We start from the raw sequence: 22,322 nt of genomic DNA, 5'->3' as shown, positions 1-22,322 counted from the left end.
CAGTCTGACGAGGTGCAACTCAAATTGATCGGGACCGTAAACCGCCACAACTGCGTGTCCTGGGCTCTTGAAGATCCTCACTTTCATGTGGACAATCATGTTAAGGTACCGGGTTCTAATGTGTGGTGTGGTCTGTCAAAAATGGTTCAAGTGGCTCTGAGCACTATGGGACTTAACATCTGTGGTCATTAGTCCCCTAGAACTTAGAACTACTTAAACCCAACTAACCTAAGGACATCACACACATCCATGCCCGAGGCAGGATTCGAACCTGCGACCGTAGCGGTCACGCGGTTCCAGACTGAAGCGCCTAGAACCGCACGACCACACCGGCCGGCTGTGGTCTGTCATCGCGTGGTTTGATTGGCCCATTCTTCTTTGAAGGTACCGTAACAGGAGAGGTGTATCTTCATATTCTGTTACAGTTTGGAATCACGCGACCGCTACGGTCGCAGTTTCGAATCCTGTCTCGGACATGGATGTGTTTGATGTCCTTAGGTTAGTTAGGTTTAAGTAGTTCTAAGTTCTAGGGGACTGATGACCCCAGAAGTTAAGTCCCATAGTGCTCAGAGCCATTTGAACCATTTCATATTCTGCAAACATCAATTTTACCTGCCATCCAAGAGATGTCTGGAAATGCAAGATTTTTCCTATAACAAGATGGAACTCCGACTCACTACAACAAATGTCAGAGGCTACTTGGATAACTCTTCCTGGGCGATGGATAGCTCGCAGAGAAGATGTCGAGTACCCATCACGATCTGCAGAGCTCACACCTCTTGACTTCTACCTGAGGGGGACCATGAAAAATGACGTTCGTCAACAGGAGCCAGCTACTCAGAACGAGCTACGGAAAACCATCGAAGCGTCGTGTACGGCTGTTACGCCGGAAACATAGACAAAAGTAGTTCGGTCAACAGCTCAACCGCATCGACGTTGTCTAGCTGCTAATGAGGGTAACTTTGAACATATGAAATAACGTAATGGTATGTCATTTTGTTACATTAATACTGACTATCAAAGAGTGTCTAAATTTTTCTGGACTCCTCTGTACGTCATACCATAGATAAAATACCCTACTCTAAACATTGTGTATTCCCGGTGTACTGCATGTATTTTACTGTAAGTAAGGTATATCCTAGTGCTGCTGCAACTTGGGAGTGACTTTGTACGCGATTATACAGATGTGTATTTTTGCAGTGTTTCATATTTGATTGCTATAATTACAATTCGTTGTCTACATCCATGTAGCACTGCGACAGACTACAAATCGAGTGACTACAACACATTCACTATTGCTGGAATGTTAGCGACGATTTTCATGTTTACTGGTGTTCAATTTACTGATACTATGTATGGTATTTTTCTGTTCCACGCTTAATGTAAGTGTGTTGTGCACAGATAGCTTTCGTTTGTATTGTTACAGTCAAATTGTGTGCCTTAATTCATAGTATGGGTCATTATTCTATTATAGCGCATAGCTAGTGTAAATCAGGGCATGATGAGTCTTACTCGCGCTAGTAAACCAAATTTAAAACAGAGGAGACGACTTCCGAATAATGTTAAAAAATTACTCTCTAAAAATGGCCATTTCGTTGTATTCTAATATTTATAAAATGGCCGGCCACGGTGACCGTGCGGTTCTAGGCGCTCCAGTCCGGAGCCGCGCTGCTGCTACGGTCGCAGGTTCGAATCCTGCCTCGGGCATGGGTGTGTGTGATGTCCTTAGGTTAGTTAGGTTTAAGTAGTTCTAAGTTCTAGGGGACCAATGACCACAGCAGTTGAGTCCCATAGTGCTCAGAGCCATTTGAACCATTTTATCAAATGCACAACTAACAATACATTACAGTTTCCAAATACGGCCATTAGCGGATGAGGCAATGTGGCAGAAGTCACAGTTTGCACACGAATGAGTTTATTTGTAATGTGCATGCAGTCAGCAGTGACCACAACATACTGCAGCGCTTCACTTGCTTGGCGCAGAATATATAGTGGTTCCACAGAGTTCGTTCAATATAACGCACGTGAACAGTTCGTTCGCCAATCGGGGCGAAGTAATAGACTATTTGTTTCCAAATTGGCATTCCTTGCAGGCTTCTAAGGAGATATAAATTACGTTCGTTCTCAGCTTGCAAAGAAATGTGGTGACTCTTTTAACATTGCATAACCCCTCTGACAGTTTTCTTCGCAAACTGGAGCTTCACCAATGCACAACTGAAGTTAAGAACGGTTCGATATTACCGGAATTGACTCTAATACTCGACAGATGCAATAAAAATGCTCGGTCACAGGTGGAATAGCTCAGTAACAAATTATATTGCGAACTACTTTCCTGTTTGGAGAATTGGCAAGTAAATGCCTAGGTTCTTAGATCATCAGTGAAGGAATAATTTTCAGGTATAGCCAATGAAGACAAAGTACACCTTTCTGGTCACCACAAAGCCAAAACACCAGAAAATAGGTCCTCATAAAACCATTTGATACAATTATGATGAAATGTTGGTGGTAAGATTCTATTATTATCGAAAACATCTAAGGATCCTGACGCCTGTTACCAGAACGTACATTTGTGAAAGATGGTTTTTGGCTATTGTGGCAGTTAAAACAAAAATTATAAAATGAATGAACCGACTTAGGATTTAAATTGGCCAAAACAAAACGAATAAAAGAAATAAATGCTACCAACCATCTGAAAGTTTCATTATTTCTTGGGTTAATGCAGTATACACAATGGTAACGCTGCCATGAAGACATTAGCGGCAGCGCTGAGTTACAGTTCCTCTCCGTTCCCATTTCTCCAATCATTCAATCGGTCAGTTAGTCAAATAAATATGTTTCCTCAGTAAGATCTTTCAATATGGACAGTAAGGGATTTAACTAACAATTAATGTCGGATCACAAAAATATTGCAATTCAAGGCATTCTTACATTTAGAAAAATTCCACACACCAGAACACACAATGAATTTTTACACAATGAAAATTCAGTTGTATTATAAACGCTGAGCGGTGGTTTAGCTGAAGATAAAATCTCGAGACGAATGCAATTTCAACCCGGTTGTATCGAGAAACACACGTCTCCGTGTTCATCGCATGAGCGCTGCCGGCCAGTTGGTTCAGATAACACAACACGAACAACAACTCATAAAACACTGGCAGCAGTCAAAGATTATTTTAATTGCTGGATACAGCTTAACCAGCTGTTGCTGCATGACTGTCTATAATCAGTATTCACACAAACTAATGAATAAGCTTCAAAATTCAAAACGCAGCAACACAATCCACGACAAAAAAATGACGCACCATGATGCACATATGCAAATATACCAGAAATTGATAGTCTTACAGGTAGTGACGGACAATGCAAAACTGTAAACTTTGGCTACCGATGGATGAATGTGTGGCGCTGCAGTGCAGTTTCACGACTAGCTAGGAAAGTAAACTGGGAACATGTTGAGGCCAGGGCTCAAAGTCTTTGTGAATTTCATTTCGAGTACTGTCCGCGCCCGGTAGCTGAGTGGTCAGCGCGACAGAATGTCAATCCTAATGGCCCGGGCTCGATTCCCGGCTGGGTCGGAGATTTTCTCCGCTCAGGGACTGGATGTTGTGTTGTCCTATCATCATAATTTCACCCCCATCGACGCGCAAGTCACCGAAGTGACGTCAAATCGAAAGACTTGCACCCGGCGAACGGTCTACCTGATGGGAGGCCCTAGTCACACGACATTTACATTTATTTATTTCGTGTACTCTGTTGGATAGTAACTACAGGGGATATGCAAAATAATGTGAACAGTGATAGTGGGAGGGTTGTGTTTGACCGTCAACTTCGCAGATAAGGCACGTGTTGCGCTGGACTGTGAGTGTTCAATACGGACTAGGCATCAGTGCAGGTTGTTTACGAGTAGTGCACACTTCGTATTTGCATTCAGAGGCTGAGGTCGACGTGCAATGAAAGACCTAACAGAGTTCCAAAGAGGGCAGATTGTGGGGTCCGATTAGCTGGAGCAGCAAAAACCGACAGCCAACTTATTGAATGTTTCAAGAGCAACTGTTTCAACAGTCATGACAGCCTACTCAAAACATGGAAAGACATCATCGTGTAAACGTTATAGTGGGCGCAAATCAAAACAACATGACAGAGATCGTCGTACGCTTACACGAATTGTGTCAAAACAATACAAAACTACGGCGGCTAAAGTGACTGCAGAGCTCAAAAGCCATCTTCGAGACCTCATATCCATCGACACTGTCCGCCCATAACTCCATAAAGCGAATATTCAAGGACGACTGCTATACCGAAACCATTAGTAACGACAACCAACGCAAATAAGCGTAAAACATGGTATCAGGAACAAACGTTCTGGACGGCTGATCAGTGCAAATACGTCATATGGTCATATGGTCCAACAATGGGCCGGATTTACGTCTGGAGAACGTCAAAACAAGCCTACAAACCCTGTTGCTTGATTCAATCGGTTAAACAGGGAGGTGGAAGTGTGATGGTGGGCAGCCATATCATGGTATTCTGCTGGTCCTATTATTACTCTCAAAGGCCGTGTTACAGCCAACGATTATGCGAACATTTTAAGTGATCAGGAGCACCCCATGATTCAAATGTTGTTCCTCAACAATGATGTCATATTTCAAGACGATAATGTACCCATTCACACAGCCAGGACGTACAATCATGGTATGAGGGGCATCGAACCGAACTGCAGCGTCTTCCCTGGCCAGCACAGTCCCCAGACTTGAACATTTCGAACCCATGTGCGCGGTACTGGAGCGGAGACTCGGGAACAGATTTTCACCTGGCTGGTCACTACCGGATGTTAGAAGAAGTTGTGATCGAAGAGTGGCATAACATACGACTGGAGACTACGCCATCATTATACGAGAGTATTCCAAGAAGTATCGCAGCTGTATTACGGGCAAATGGGGGTCCAACCCCATACCAATAAACTATTCCAAGTACAGGTGTTCACATTATTTGGCCTATCCCCTGTATGCTTCGCGACCGGCGCGTAAGCTCTATATGGAAATGTCAGCGTTTGAGAGAGGACGTGTATTCGGGCTCAAAGAAGCTGGTTGGATTAATCGGCGAACTGCTCGATATTTGAATAGGAGCGATGCCACTACTAGACGGTGTTGGCAGGAATGGATGAACCATGGCCGAACACAGCGTCAAGAAGGAAGCGGAAGACTTAGAGAGACGAGAGAACGTGAAGACCGAGCTGGCACTCAGAGCCCTGGATTCATCATTATCATCAATCCGACGTACTACTGGTGTTTTAGTGACCCCAAGGACCATCAAAAGTTGGCTTACAGAAAGAGGGCTGGGCTCAGGGCGCCCCTTACCGTTGTCCTCTGCACGCCAGCAAGCCTGTTTACATTGTCAGACACATTCGGCCTGGAATCTCATTGCCTGGAGCAGGAGTGTCCTCAGTGACGAGTTCTGCTCTCAGCTGAATGAAGACATGTCTGGAGACGCCTCGGACAGCGGTGGGATGCCAGCCTGACTGTTGCGCGTACGGCCCTACAACCAGTGTTGGTGCCAGTTTATTTCATAGTAGGAATCTTTTGGGTCTCATCAGCAGCACACTTACAACAGAGTGCTACGTCGACGATACTGTACGTCCCGTTTTGTTGCCCTTCATGGCAAGCGATTCTTGGCTTGCAATTCAGGAAGATGATGCTCTCCCGCAGACGGTGAGAGCGTCTATTGCTTGTCTTCATGCTGGCCAAACGCCTCCTTGACAAGCAAGAACGCCGGATTTCACACCAGATGAGAACGTTTGGAGCATTATTGGCAGGTCCTCCAACCAGCTCCGGATTTTGACTGGCTAACGCTCCGATTGGACAGAATTTGACACGATATCCACCCCTCAGGAGGACATCCAACAGCTCTATCAATCAGTGCTAAATCCAATATATGCTTGAGTAAGTGCCAGAGGTGGACGAACGCGTTACTGACTTGAAACTTCCTGGCAGATTAAAACTGTGTGCCGGACAGAGACTCGAACTCGGGACCTTTGCCTTCCGCGGGCAAGTGCTCTACCAACTGAACACGATTCACGACCCGTCCTCACAGCTTTAATTCCGCCAGTACCTCGTCTCCTACCTTCCAAACTTCACAGAAGCTCCCCTGCATACCTTGCAGAACTAGCACTCCTGGAAGAAAGGATATTGCGGAGACATGGCTTAGCCACAGCCTGGGGGATGTTTCCAGAAGGTCCCGAGTTCGAGTTTCGGTCCGGCACACAGTTTTAATCTGCCAGAAAGTTTCATATCAGCGCACACTCCGCTGCAGAGTGAAAATCTCATTCTACATTACTGACTTGCTCAATTCGTGAAGCTCTTTCTTTTGAAGGAATCAGCCGATTTTTTCAGAAATTGTAATAATTTGTTTGTCTGCACATGTACATCGCATCTACTGATTTGCATCGCGTTCGAATAATTCCTTCTCCATGAGTCTCTTTTTTTTTGTCTTAAAGTGTAATGTGACGTGTGAGGTTACGGGATCCTCGCAGGGTTTAGTTGCTTGAACATAAATTAAATTTCATTTACCGTTGATTTTAAAAGTATCACTGTGTATTTTTAGTTAATTTACAGTGAAGTACTAAGTGTTGTTGGGGTTTTTACTCTCTAAGGGGTAATAATCTCAGAGATGTTGGACACCACAGTGTCACGGGAAATTCATCTGGCTGAGTATAGAACATACAGAATACGTTCCGAAAACCGAAAATGTGCTTGTGATATAAGATATGTGTCCGAGACGGCAACGGCCTTGCCGCACTGGATACACCGGTTCCGTCATATCACTGAAGTTAAGCGCTGTCGGGCATGGCCGACACTTGGATAGGTGACCATCTGGGTCGCCATGCGCTGTTGCCGTTTTTCGAGGTGCACTCAGCCTCGTAATTCCAATTGAGGAGCTACTCGACCGAATAGCAGCGGCTCTGGTCAAAGAAAACCATCATAACGACGGGGAGAGCGGTGTGTTGACCACACGCCCCTCCTATCCGCATCCTCAGTAGATGACGACACGGCGGTCGGATGGTTCCGATGGGTCACTTGTGACCTGAAGACGGTGAGCTTATGTGTCCAAGGGGCTGCCATGAGCGATATAGCCTGGGCAGTCGTTAAGCTGGACTGACGTCTCTCGGTACCCAAGGTAACGTAACATTCTGAGCAGTCGGTGTTGCCACATGCTCTGTCTTGCCATTTCCATGGAATGTTTCCTCCCTCTTGCCATTCTCTATGGTCTTATATTGAGGACGTTCACATACTAAATTTTCGCAATGTATATAGCAGGCCAAGTACTTGTAGTATCATCCAGATGTATTCGCTGTGTCGTCCTGCTTTTCCAGCACAAGAGTGTAACGAACATGTATACATAACCCGCAGTGAAAATCACTAATATAGGAGGCACTTTTGGAAATTGATAGTCTTCCATATCCCTTTGTGACAGCTGGAATTCGAGAGCATTGCGTCTAGAAAGCGGCCGGGCGCCTTACCTTGATGAGACCGATGCCGGTGTCTGGGCGCGGGCCGAGGCTGCAGACGCTGAACTGGATGTTGGGCAGGTCCAGCCGGTGCGACAGCTGCCTCTGGAACGTCTGGTGGCGCGTCGGCACCGACGGCAGCGTCGTCTGACGCAGCACCTGCTGCACAACAAACACGTCACCGCGTCAGCCTCGCCCAAATTGTAGGGGAACGGCTCCACCGCATTCAGTTACAATGGAATAAGCAAATACTCAACATGAAACTTCCTGGCAGATTAAAGCTGTGTGACGGACCGAGACAAGAACTCGGGACCTTTGCCTTTCTCGGGCAAGTGCTCTACCATCTGAGCTACCCATGCACGACTCACAACCTGTCCGCACAGCTTCAATACTGACAGTACCTCGTCTCCCACTTTACAAGCTTCACAGAAGCTCTTCTGCGAACCTACGAACCTGCAGAAGAGCTTATGGGAAGTTTGGAAAGTAGGAGACGAGGTACTGGCAGAATTGAAGCTGCGAGGACGGGTTATGAGTCGTGCTTGAGTAGCTTAGATGGTAGGACATTTTCCCGCTAAAGGCAAAGGTCCCGAGTTCGAGTCTCGGTCCGTCACACAGTTTTATTCTGCCAAGAAGTTTCATATAAGCGCACACTCCGCTGCAGAGTGAAAATCTCATTCTAAATACTCAACATGATGTTAGAAGTTCTTGGGTACTGGCACCGCATTATCATGATAGTCCTTCTTTCTGAGAACTTCTTCAGTGAAATTATCTCACATTATGGCACACTGGGTAGTTTTATCTAATGTAGGAAAGTATTATCGCGTTTGTCTACATCTACATACACTGCCTGAAAATAAAAAATAGAAAAAGGAACAATTCAAAAGACCAGGTCAAATTTCAATGTAACTTCATACATGTACGTAACATCAATGGCTCAATGCTCGACTGTAAGGGAACATGAGGTTAGATATGCCACAAACTTTACACAACGGCTAGAACTCCATCTATTAGCTACTAACAGCAGGGAACGCGTATTAAAATCAAGGAGCAATCCCTTTCACGACCAGCACGTCTTCATGCTAGTGACTTTATAATCTATGTTCAGTTCGCCAGTCTCTACTCCACACACATACTACTAATTACACAGTATTAAATACAGGTATAATACAGTATCTCCGGGAATCGCTTGCTTGGTGCGCTGTTTAGAAAATTTATTACTGCTCGGGATTCGTACCCTCCTGGAACGGCTTGTGACAAATGCAGCCTGAATGTCCATCTAGTATTAGGTTCCCTCACAAATAAGATTACCAGCGTTAGACATCTGAATGTTGGTCCTGGCTCCCTAAATCGCGGCATCCGGAAACTGCATTCTGCGTCCTCCTGCACCATTGGTCTGAGATTAGCAGCAGCCGGACTAGAGAATTGCAATATTGTGCGCAGTTGACGTTAATACCACAACATAGACAGCTGCATTTCATGTGGATCCACGACTGGGAATTATGGACTGCTGACCACTGACTTCGCACTGATCGCACTGTATTGAGCGATACTCGCGGCTTTGCACTACGAGGGGCGTTTGAAAAGTCCGTGCAAAGTCCGAGAGATGGTACCACCGGCGCGTATCGAAGTCATGTTTAGTTAGTAGCATCTTTGCAAAGAACGCACTCCAAGTTTCGTCATATTGTTTTATTTCTTTGCGTTTGGCATGCATGTGAATCAAGGAAGTCAAGAGATTGTCAACAAATGGACGAAAATGAATTTCGTGTGGTGAATAAACATTACTTTATAAAAGGCAGAACGCCTCAGGAGACTAAAGAGAAGCTTGATAAACATTATGGTAACTCTGCACCTTCGATTAGAACAGTTTATAAGTGGTTTCAAAATTTTAAAAGTGGCCATATGGGCATAAGTGATGCTGAACGTTCTGGACGCCCTATGGAGGTTACGACTCCAGAAATCGTTGATAAAATCCATGATATGGTGATGGATGACAGAAGAGTTTAGGTGCGTGAGATTGCTAGTGCTTTGGGCATCTCGAATGAACGAGTACATAATATTTTGCATAAACATTTGGACATGAGGAAGCTATCCTCAAGATGGGTTCCGCGATTGCTCACGCTTGATCAAAAACGGAATCGTGTGAAGTGTTGCAAGGATGGTTTGCAGCTGTTCAGGAAGAATCCGCAGGACTTTAAGCGTCGTTTCGTCACTGTGGATGAAACATGGGTACATTACTATAATCCTGAGACCAAACAGCAATCTAAACAATGGGCTACCAAATGAGAATCTGCACCGAAAAAGGCGAAGACCATTCCTTCGGCCGAAAAAATGGCTCTGAGCACTATGAGACTTAACATCTGAGGTCATCAGTCCCCTAGAACTTAGACTGGAACAGGAAAGGGAGGTAATGACAGTGGCACGTAAAGTGCCCTCCGCCACACACCGTTGGGTGGCTTGCGGAGTATAAATGTAGATGTAGATGTAGAACTACTTAAACCTAACTAACTTAAGGATATCACACACATCCATGCCCGAGGCAGGATTCGAACTTGCGACCGCAGCAGCAGCGCGGTTCCGGACTGAAGCGCCTAGAACCGCTCGGCCACCGCGGCTGGCTCGGCCGGAAAGGTTATGGCAACTGTCTTTTAGGATTCGCAAGGGCTAATCCTCATCGAATATCTGGAAAAGGGTAAAACTATTACTATTCATCGTTATTGGACCGTTTGAAAATCGATTTGCAAGAAAAACGCCGGCGATTGGATTGGAAAAAAGTCCTTTTCCATCACGACAATGCACCAGCACACACCTCATCAGTTGTGCTGGCAAAATTATTGGAAACAGGATTCCAACTCATTTCACATCCCTCCTACTCTCTAGACTTGGCTCCCTAAGACTACTATTTGTTCCCCAATTTGAAGAAATGGCTCGCGGGACAAAGATTTTATTCACTTATACTCCGGAAGACCATCTTACGCAATAATGGCGGCTACATGGCGAGAGGTTCTATTTTTCCAGTGCTTTGGAGAGACTAAGTGCTATTACTCACAGTGCTATGGTGTCGGGAACCATAGAGTATGATTTCAGGTCTCTGTTGATGATGGAGGCAACCCGAACGGCACAACGATAAGCCATGGGCATCTTCTATGGGCATGTGTTACGCCCCATGCGACAGTATCGTGGTGTTATTCTTCAACTAGCTGGTAGCCGTCCACACATGACATGCATCAATAAACTGTCTGCGTGATGTCAAGGTACTCCTGTTGCCAACAAGATCCCCAGATCTGTCCCAAATAGAAAAAGGAACAAGGGTGAGACCAGCTCCTATGTCAAGCCAGTTCCAGTGACAGTATCCAGGAGATCAAGGAAGCGTTAAACAATTGTGGGCTAGGTTGCCTCGGGGGAGTATAAAATGACCATATGATACGATTCCGCACCGAATCAATGTATGCATGCAGGTCAGAATGGGTGCAGCATGATACGGATAAGTGAGCTCACAACGTCAAGTTGTTTGTATATCTCCACGATGTTTTCATTAATGAAATTGCCTTACATTCTTTCTCGGCCCGCGAAGTTTCATTTTGTCCACCCCCTCCCCCACCCTTTCCTCCCTTCTCGATGCTTCACTTTTCCTACCAGGCAGTGTATACAGATTGTATCAGAATACCGACAGACTTTCAGAGGTGGTAGTGTGGACGAAAGAAAGAAAAAAAGGTCTAGTAAACATAGGCTGTAAAATTCATGGCTTGAAAGATACGAACACTTGTTCATCTTCGCTACTGTGAAAACATCTCTTCTACCGAAAGCTCTCTGCTTTCCGTATCTTCAAAGGTGGTAGTATAAACCAAAACAAGAAAAAATGTCCAGCAGACATGGGGTCTAAGGCGCATACCTTAAGAGCAATGAGCACCTGTTCATCTTTGTCAATGTGAAACACATCTCTTCTTCACGTGTCGTAGAACTTAAGGTAAGCCTCTACTGGACATTTTTTCTTGTTTTGGTCCATACAACCTCACACAAAAATACGGAGAGCAAAGAGCTTGCAGTAGAAGAGATGTGTTTCAGAGTATCAAAAGTGAATAAGCGCTGTTAGCTAAGCTATGAATTTTAGAACATGAAGCATACCTTACAATTCGAGTGTTAATTTTTCATCATTTCTGGTAAATTTTCAAGATGAATCAGTTAAAATGTAAAGAGCAATATACCATAAAACGTGTAACATAAAAAACCAGAGAGTCCACATTAAATGTACTGGATAGGTATTGCAAGCGAGATGCTAAAACCATACTCTCTGTGACATTATATAAAACAAAATATATTGTAAAATAGGACTCCTTTTCCTGTTAACTGCTGTTATAGACGATGAAATAGCAGATATGTTTTCAAGTCTCTGTATACGTTGTACGATCTATTGAGTAATAAGCTCAATTGCATTTGAAAGGTGTCTGCAAGTTCTTTGTAGAATCCTTTAGTTAATCACATTAATTTGCTATGAGAGTTTCGTTAACTTTCAGAGAACATCAGAATTGAGCAGTCACTGTTTGAGAGCAGACCAGCCGAATGCTATATCGCGTCATGTCGTTTAAATATTATTTTTACAAACTGAAGTACCAAAAAAACTGGTATAGGCATGCTTTTTCAAATACAGAGATACAGCGGACAGGCAATATAATGTGAACAGTGGTAGTAATGGGATGGTTGTGTTTGATGGTCAACAACGCAGGTAAGGCATGTGTCACGCTGGACTGTGCGTGTTCAATAGGGACTAGGCATCAGTGAAGGTTGTTTAAGAGTAGTGCACACATCGTATTTGCATTCAGAGGCCGAGGTCGACATGTAGTGAAAGACCTATCACAGTTCCAAAGACAGCACATTGTGGGGACCCAATTAGATGCAGCATCACTAACCAAGGCAGCCAAATTACTGAATGTTTTAAGAGCAACTGTTTCAACAATCATGACAGCCTACTCAAAACATGGGAAGACTTCATCGTGTAAACGTGATATTGGGCGCAAATCAAAACTAAATGACAGAGATCGTCGTACGCTAACACGGATTGTGTCAAAACAACACAACAGCCATCTTTGAGACTCCGTATCTATCGACAATGTCCCCCGAGTACTCCATAAAGCGAATATTCATGGACGAGCTGCTATACTGAAATCGTTAGTGACGACAACCAACGCAAAGAAGTGTAAAACATGGTGTCAAGTGCATAAATCCAGCACTGTTGATCAGTGGAAACGCGTCATATGAACCAGCAAGTCAACGTTTTCGTTATTTCCAACATCGAGCCAGATTTACTTCTGGAGAACGCCAAAAGAAGCCTAAAATCCTGATTTCAGCGGTTAAGCGTGGAGGTGGAAGTGTGATGGTGTGGACAGCCATGTCATGTTGTTCTGCTGGTCCCATCATTACTCTCAAAGTCAGTGTCACAGCTAACGATTATGTGAACATTTTAGGTTATCAGGTGCACCCCATGATTCAAATGTTGTTCCCCAACAATGATGCCATATTTCAGGACGATAATGCACCCATTCACACAGTCAGGACAGTACAATCGTGGTATGAGAAGCATGCAACTGTACTGCAGCGTATTCCCTGGCCAGCACAGTCCCCGGACTTGAACATTACGGAACCCTCGGGGGCGGTATTGGATTGCAAACTCCGGAGCAGATTTTCGCCTCACTCTTCTCTATAGGAGTCAGCAGAGGTTCTGTGCGTGGTGTGTGTGTGTTTTGGGATCTTATGGGCGCCCAACGGCGAGGTTATCAGCGCCTTGACATTTATTAAAACAAACGAATGTGGACAAGAACTAAACTGTCGTACACGCATGCACTCGAAATGATCATACAATCACTCTATCGCACAGGCACTCTCACATGCACTAAAACCAATGAGGAGGCAAGATAGCTAATCAAGAAATTAAAACATAGGGAAAACAAAACACAGAATAGCTAAAAGAACAGAACAGGGAAATGTGTCTGGCTGACCCCTTACGAAAAACTTGGGTGACCCAGCCACCCTGTTGACACATTAAAAACATCTCCCCAGAATCTTGTTAAAAATTTTAAAACGAAAACCATATTCGTTTGCTCATTACAGAAAATAGATTGCAGATCAGCCGACAAATCCGCTGCAGTCCGCTGGTCAGCAAATAAAGTGTTGTCCAGTAAAACGTACCGCACCGTGATCTGCAAGCACAAGCGCCACACAAACGAGGGTCCTCTCGCCGGAGTAAAAATCCATGCGTCATGATCGAAGAGTGGCATAACATTCCACTGGAGACTACACAACCATTACATGGCAGTATTCCAAGAAGAATCGCAGCTGTATTACGGACAGATGGGGGTCCAACCACTTATTAATAAACCATTCCCAAATAACTGCATGTTTCACATTACTTTGCTTATCCCCTGTATGTAAACAGGAGGAATACGGCGCTACCGTCAGCAACGCCTATATAAGACAACAAGTGTTAGATCGGTTACTGCTGCTGCGATTGCAGGTTATCAAGATTTAAGTGAGTTTCAAAGTGGTGTCATAGTCAGCGCACGAGCGATGGGACACAGCCTCTCCGAGGTAGCGATGAAGAGGGATTTTCCCGTAAGAACATTTCGCGAGTGTGCCGTGAATATCAGGAATCCGGTAAAACATGAAATCTGTACCACGACTGCGGCCGGAAAAAGATCCTGCAAGAACGGGACCAACGACGACACAAGAGAATCTTTCAACGCGACAGAAGTGCATCCCTTTCTCAAACTGCTGCAGATTTCAACGCTGGGCCGTCAATGAGTGTCAAGTGTGCGAACCATTCAACGAAACATCATCGATATCGGCTTTCGGAGCCGAAGGCCCACTCGTGTACCCTTCGTGACTGCACGACACAAAGCTTTACGCCTTGCCTGGGCCCGTCGACACCGACATTGGACTGTTGACGACTGGAAACATGTTACCTGCCCGGACGAGTCTCGTTTCAAATTGTATCGAGCGGATGGACATGTCCGGGTATGGAGCCAACTTCATGAATTCACGGACCCTGTATGTCAGGAGGGGAATGTTCCATATTGTGGAGGCTCTGTAATAGGTTGGGGCGTGTGCTGTTGGAGTGATATGGGGCCCCTGATACGTCTAGATACGACTCTGTCAGGTGACCCGTACGTAAGCATCCCATCTGATGACCTGCACCCATTCATGCCCATTGTGCATTCCGGCGGACTTGGTCAATTCCAGCAGGACAATGCGACATCCCACAGGTTCAGAGTTGCTACAGAGTGGCTTCAGGAACACTCTTCTGTGTTTAAACACTTTCGCTGGCATGAATTTGGCTTTCCAGGCATGAACATTATTGAGCATATCTGAGATGCCTTGCAAGATGCTATTCAGAAGAGAGATCTACCCCCGTCGTACTCTTACGAATTTGTGGACAGCCCTGTAGAATTCATAGCGCAAATTCCCTCCAGTACTACAGACATTAATCGAGTCCAATCCACGTCGTGTTGTGATACTTCTGCGTGCTCGTGGAGGCTCTACACGATATTAGAAAAGTGTACCTGTTTCCTTGGCTCCTCAGTGTCCAAATTCGAACCTGCATTTCCTTTTACCACATTTCTTACGTTGAAGGCAATATGTTATTTTCGCGGTCACAGAATTCTTTCAAACAACTGAGATGTACCATAACCTGCATAGTCTGATACATCAAAAGCAGAAGGTAAATGCGATGGAATTTGTGTGGGATCAAAAAAGCTGACGAAGTTAACTGAATTTTCTATTTGATGTACGCTGATGAGCCGAAATATTATGACCACCTGCTTAATAGCTTGTTTGTCCGTGTTTGGACGAAATACATAACTGATTCTGCATATCAGGGATCCGTCAGTTTGTTGGTATGTTTATGGAGGTACGTGGCATTAGACGTCTACGCTCATGTGGAGTTCAAAAATGTTTTAAATGGCTCTGAGCACTATGGGACTCAACTACTGAGGTCATAAGTCCCCTAGAACTTAGAACTACTTAAACCTAACTAACCTAAGGACATCACACACATCCATGCGCGAAGCAGGATTGGAACCTGCGACCGTAGCGGTCACGCGGCTCCGGACTGTAGAGCCCAGAACAGCACGGCCACTTCATGTGGAGTACTTTGCGTAAATAACGGGCCCCTGATTTGCATACGCAGTCATGGGGCTCCAAAGCGACCCAGCTGATTTCAACGGGATTCACATCAGGCGAATTTGGTCCGCGAGACATCAACCTGGGTTCACTATAATACTCCTCAAAACATTGCAGCACGGTTCTGCCTCCGAGACACGGACAATTATACTGCTGAAAGAGACATCAGCGTCTGGGAAGACATCAATCATGAAGGGATGGAGGTGGTTCGAAGCTGTCAGCGTGTCTTCGATTACTACAACACATCTCTTGCAAGCGCAGGAGAACGTCTCCCGTAGCATAATACTGCTCGCACGAGCCTGCGTCCGTTGCGCGCTGCACGTTTCGAGCCGCCGTACACCTCTATGAAGGCGTTTGTGGAGGCAACCATCAACCTAGTGTAGCAAAAATGTGATCCACCTGAAGAGCTGACACGTTTCCATTGACTGACGGTAGAACTTCGATGGTTTCGTGGCCAATGCTATCGTAATTGACGATGTCGTTGGCTCAACGTGTGAAAACGTAGAGTGGTCTGCTGCGGAGATCCACGTTCAGTAATGTGCGATGAACAGCGTCCTACGAAACACTTGTGCGTGCACCAGCATTGTGCTCTTTCGGCAGAGACGTCACAGACCACCGTATATCCTACTTTACAGGGCAGACAGGCCTCCGAACCTGACGATGTTTGAAGATTCGTGGATGTCCAATCATATAGCGCCTAGTGGTAGTTTCACTGTCCTTCTACCTCTTTACGTAGATGCTTACGACATTAGCGCGTGAACATTAGACCAGCTTCGCCATTTTCGAGATACTCGTTCACAGTCTCTCCGTAATAATAATGGGCCCTTTTTCAAAGTAGCTTATCCCAGTGGATTTCCCCATTTGCATGCCATATCTTCGCTAGGCCGATCTCCCGTCGATGTCTGCTCCGCTTACATACTTCTGTTACCGCGTCACATGCCCGAACGCCACAAGCTGGCATGCAACGTTGTGGTCGGCGGTGATCGTAATGTTTTGGCTTATCGGTGTATGTTATACTGTTAACAGCATCTTGCCATCGGACTTGTGACGTACTTTTCTCGAGGCAACCCATTCTTCAGTGCATTGCATACGTTTTTATACCGTCTAAATACTTTTCCAAATTTGTCCTGTCATTGAGGAGAGGGTATGTTAGAAGCCAATGTTTACTAGGCATTTATGTCTTGTTTTGGTCCATACTATCACCACTGAAAGTTTTTTCTGGTTCACCCTGTATACTCCGCAAACTATTGTGCTGTACTTGGCGGAGGATACCTGGTACCAAATTTCATTCGGGTACTGAGCAAGGAAATAATGACTGTCTACATGCTACGGCACGAATTCTGAACACTCTTATCTCATTCTTGTCTTGCCTACACGGGATATACGGTAGTGGTAGCACACTGGTTGCACAACCTTCTTCGAATAAAAAACATTCCCTAAATTTACACCACAGCGTTTCGTTACAACTATTTCGTCTTTCTTCAAAGTGTTTTGTGTGTGGATGAAGTAAGCTGTGTTTCACGCGAGTGGTTTTCTCCGTGTGTGAAATCTTATGGGACTTAACTGCAAAGGTCATCAGTCCCTAAGCTTACACACTACTTAACCTAAATTATCCTAAAGACAAACACACACACCCATGCCCGAGGGAGGACTCGAACATCCGCCGGGACCAGCAGCACAGTCCATGACTGCAGCGCCTGAGACTGCTCGGCTAATCCCGCGCGGCGATTTTCTCCGGAGTCAGTGGTATTTCTTTGAGAGTCGCTTGTTTTCTCCCAGGAATATCGTAATGTTTGAGTTTAGAATACACAACAGACGAGCATCAGCAACACTGGTCTTTGATTCGGTGTATCCGGTTATCACCACGGGTGTTGATGACTAGCCGTTGAATGACGTCGCCGTGGTTGATTGTCTTCTGGTGACTAGAGAGCTGGCCATGTGTGGTGTTTAGTTTGTGTTTATGTCCGCACACATCAGTAGTGTCCTCGAAGTACGGACGACAAAACACCGTGGCGGCAGTAGCTAAAAGGTATTGTCACGGTTAAAAAGTTTAGGCAGTTTAGTAATTTCGACCGAAACAAACTTTTCCTTTACACTAACAATTCGTGAGTCCTCCACACAGGTATACATATACGAGGGTCTGATCCGATCCGTCACGAAATGGAAACCACAATGAAAATCAAAATGTTTTATTTGAAGCAGTTAGCTACACCTTCGTCGGCTTGCTTAGCTGAGTGATAATGTGCCTGAATACCACGCCGCGGCCCCGGGTTCGATTTCCGACCGGGTTGGAGATTTTCTCCGCCCTTGGACTGGGTGTTGTGTTCGTCTCATCATCATCGCCTCGCAAGTCGCCCAATGTGGCGTCACCCGAAATAACACTTGCACACGGCTGCCGAACTTCCCCGGACGGGGCTTCCCGGCCGACAATGCACACGGCAATTTCATTTCATTTTTTCAGCTACACCTTCGAGATACTTCCCTGCTTCGAATTAGACGTTTATCGTAGCGTTGTACCAACTTTCCAATAATCTCGTCATAGAAGGCAGCCGCCTGCGCTTTCCGCAGCTATTGCAAAATGTTGTCTTCATAGCCAGCGGTTCATGTGCCCGATAGCTGAATGGTCAGCGTGACTGACTGCCGTCTTAAGGGGCCCGGGTTCGATTCCCGGCTGGGTCGGGGATATTCTCCGCTGAGGGACTGGGCGTCGAATGTAATAAGATCTGCACCAGGGCGGCCGGACCTGCCCCGTAAGTGGCCTCCCGGCCAATGACGCCAAACGCTCATTTCCATTTCCGCGTGAGCAGAGATGAACACCAGAGGGAGCTGTATCGTAGGTGATCAAAAACTTCCGCTGTAGGAACGCCTTTTTTGCTGCTGCATTTTGCGGCCGAAAATTGTCATGAAGAAGGAAAAGTGTGACAGTTACTTAACGTGGTGTGCATGGAAAAAGGCGAAGATTCTCAATACGCACTCATGCTTGGAGAGAGACACTATTTTCTAAGCATCTTTACGTGCTCACTGTGAGCACGCAACACCCAACTGAAAAGAGCGACGTGTCACATACAAGAAACACCGTTCAACATATCTGTGCAAAGCTTCACCGGATTTTCACTGTGGTTTCCATTTCGCAACCGACTGTCTTTAATAAACGAACAGCCCTCATGCAAGAGGCAGTCAAATGAAAACGAGTCAGATGGAAAACAACTAAGTAATCTTTTTATTATTTAAAAGATAATCTTCATTCCTGTCAATATATTTACGTCACTGTGAGACAACACGGTCAATGTGTTCATGGAAAAAACGTTTGCTGTCGTCTACGGAGCAATGATTGTAGCCGGGAGTGCACAACCTCGTCCGAAGCCAATCGGCGTCCACGGGTGCCTTTCTTCAGGGTTCCAAAAATATGGAAATTCCATGAGTACTGTATGGAGGATGTGTAAGGGCTACCCAGGGAAACGTCTGTAGCATAGTCGAAAGAACCTGCCAAGAAAATGACAGCCTCCATGTTTCCAAAGTTGTTTCACCTAAGCTGTAAAAGTCTCGCTGGGAAGCCCTTACACATCCTCCATTCCGTTCCGACCACTTCCCATGCGATTTCCATGTTTTTGTTGCCCTGAGAAAAGATATCCAAGACCAGTGTGTACGAGTTGTGTATGAAGTGTACCTGTTGAGCGTAGGTGACTAAATGCTGTACGGTGTTATGTTTATTTTGTACTAGCTGAGAAACATGGCGTTGCCTGGGTATTTGTGCCTGACACTTCGTATACGTGAAATTATTTTTGACTTATAAAGCTCCTTTGTACACAACATTTGAAGTACGAGGGTAATCCCAAAAGTAAGGTCTCCTATTTTTTTTAAGTACAGAACTCTGTTTGTGTGGCAGTTGGTCACACTGTTATGAACAGTGCTTCACGCGCTGTGTGTAAACATACGCACGCCACGCTGAGGCGCTCAGTCTTGGCTTGGCAGCCGTTGAGAATGGAGCTGCCGTTGGATGTTACCGCCAAGTGCGAATTGCGCGCAGTCATTCGGTTTTTGAACGCAAAGGGCACTGCGACGATTGAAATCCATCGCCAATTGACGGAAGTGTATGGTGAGTCGTACATGGATGTCAAAAATGTTCGTAAGTGGTGTAGAGAGTTTGCAGCTGGTCGGACCGGAATTCACGACGAAAAAAGGAGCGGGAGACCGTCAATTTCTGAGGAAACATTGTTGAAGGTTGAGCAAAGCATGCGTGAAGATCGGCGGATCACCCTGGATGCTCTCTGCACGTTGGTTCCTGAGGTTTCCCGAAGCACCGCTCGCAGAATTTTGACGGAAACATTGAACTACCGTTAAGGTGTGCGCAAGATGGGTGCCACGCGTGCTGACTGAGGACGACATGCGGCAACGAGTTGATGCTTCCCGCCCATTTCTTCACCGCCTTACAGCCGTACAGGATAACTTTCTGGACTCAATTGTCACGGATGACGAAACCTGGGCATACCGCTTTACACCTGAGACCAAGCAACAATCATGCCAGTGGCGGCATCCTTCTTCGCCAAAGCCGCGGTAATTCAAACAAACACAGTCTGCCGGTAAAGTAATGACAACCGTGTTTTTGGGATCGGAAAGAAGTATTGTTGGTCGACTTTATGCCCATTGGGACCACAATTAACGCTGACAGGTACTGTGAGACTCTGAAAAAACTCAAACGGGCAATTCAGAACCGGAGAAGAGCAATGTTGAGTAAGGGCGTACACATTCTCCATGACAACGCTCGCCCACACATCGCTCGGCAAACCGTTGCTCTCCTGCAACAGTTTCAGTGGAACATAATCACCCACCCACCCTATAGTCCTGACTTGGCGCCAAGTGACTATCACGTGTGCCCTAGGTTAAAAGAATATTTGACCGGAAAGCGATTCAGCACCGACGACAAGGTGAAAGAAGAGGTTCATAACTTTCTGAACAGCATGGCGGCGAGCTGGTATGACATGGGCATACAAATATTGGCACAGTGTCTACAAAAATGCATCGAAAGAAATGGTGCTTGTGTCGACAAATAACTAAATGTTCAAGCTGTCTACTGATGTAAACCTTTGTAGAAATAAACAGGTCTATGTACTTATAAAAAAATAGGAGGCTTTACTTTTGGGATTACCGTCGTAGTACGATGCGGCACATGAATGAAGCAGGCAATTGCTTCAATAACATGGGGGAGAGCTACATAGCGTTGGCCATGCGAAAAGCAACTGACACTAAGGTCGATGCCCGCAAAAAGCAGCAACTGCCCTTGTGCTTTGTTTACGGTAATGGTACAACATAAGCTTACTGGGATACACACGTTTAAAGAGAAGTGGTAAAGTGTTAATAATAAGTGGGGTCATGGGAACAAAAACTCGCTCGTCTGCGCGACTTTCCATCAGAATTTCAGCTTTTATCACGTTATGTTGGAGAGGAGTAACTTTAAGCCTCTATGAGTGTAGGGTTCTGAGGAGCGAGGTCGTGCATGATGCTCTCAATCAAAGTTTTGTGCCTCACTTTCGGGATGAGATTTTAAACAGTGAGTTAAAGTCTGGTGTTCTCGAGCCACAGCAAGTCTCGCCACACGAGCTTAACTGAATGCTTGGGACTACATATTCCTCAGTCCTTTAGCCATTCTGGTGCATTCAGAAAGACACAACGGTTATAATGGCATTGTTATTCTTAAACAGAACTAAATGAAATTGTATTGAGTAGGCAACCAAAACACAAAGCACACTTAATAAATTCGTTTTTGATAGCAAAAACTATAAATAAGATCTATCTAAAGAAGCACGTTGTTTAGTTCTTAAAGCACAAAGCGAAATCAGTAGATCTATATATCACAGTCAAGGAAATTCGCTATAGTTTGCATTTTTAAAGAGAAGATTAAGGCTGTTAATTCTGTCACTGACATAACTTTCGGTAATACATCTGATAGTGGGTTATAAAACACTAACAACGCCGTATGTTGGTTTTTTGGTATACTACGAAACTAATAGCGCCATTTATTGTGTCTTTGGTGTACTATGCTGTGATGGCTAAACAACTGAACTACGAAGCTGACGATACGATATTAGATAAGATTTTAAATTACGATATCTTTTTTCCATGTTCCGATTTTGATTAAATAAAGGCCGCATTGTGGCCCAAGCTACGCTCAAATTACCTGTGAAAACTCGATGAAAATTCGTCACATGGTTTTGGAGATTGGCGTGTTCATACTGATAGACAGACGGACACGACGGTTTTACAGTTTTATTATTAGAACAGATATAGATGACGAGGAAAACAGAGGGTGAAACCCGGTGCAGTCAAACTGCCTTCTCCTTTCAAACAGTTCTGTCGGGGTGGCCAGGCGTAACGTCCCTATCCGACGTGCGGATCACTCTCAGGAATGTTACAAGCCGTCAATTCCTCAGAAAATGCGGAGAGATTTGGAATGCGATCGAAGGGATGAGCGCAACGTCTTGTCATCTGTAACTGTACGCCACCACCTCTTCTCCCCTTGCAAGCCAAATAGCAGTGTTGAAAATTTTTCTTCTTCAAGGATTCGAACAAGCTACCTCTGAGCCGAACGGCACCGCATAGACTTGCGTTAGCGATTTTGGCTCCTGATGCTGCGACTGGGACTAAGTGATGC

General features: G+C 45.3%; 1 protein-coding gene across 1 annotated transcript in view; it reads right to left on the bottom strand.

The window, feature by feature from the left end:
• Positions 1–22,322, bottom strand: part of LOC126413122 (synaptotagmin-10-like) — a 605,847-nt gene that overhangs the window by 521,395 nt on the left and 62,130 nt on the right. The window contains exon 3 of the mRNA XM_050083014.1: positions 7,517–7,663. Coding sequence (XP_049938971.1) covers positions 7,517–7,663 — 147 coding nt within the window. The remainder of the gene's footprint in view (positions 1–7,516; positions 7,664–22,322) is intronic.

The sequence above is a fragment of the Schistocerca serialis genome, chromosome 7 (assembly GCF_023864345.2).
Source record: "Schistocerca serialis cubense isolate TAMUIC-IGC-003099 chromosome 7, iqSchSeri2.2, whole genome shotgun sequence".
Lineage (NCBI taxonomy): Eukaryota > Metazoa > Arthropoda > Insecta > Orthoptera > Acrididae > Schistocerca > Schistocerca serialis.
The sequence above is the reverse complement of the archived record's forward strand: the minus strand, read 5'-3'. Positions and strand labels throughout refer to the sequence as shown.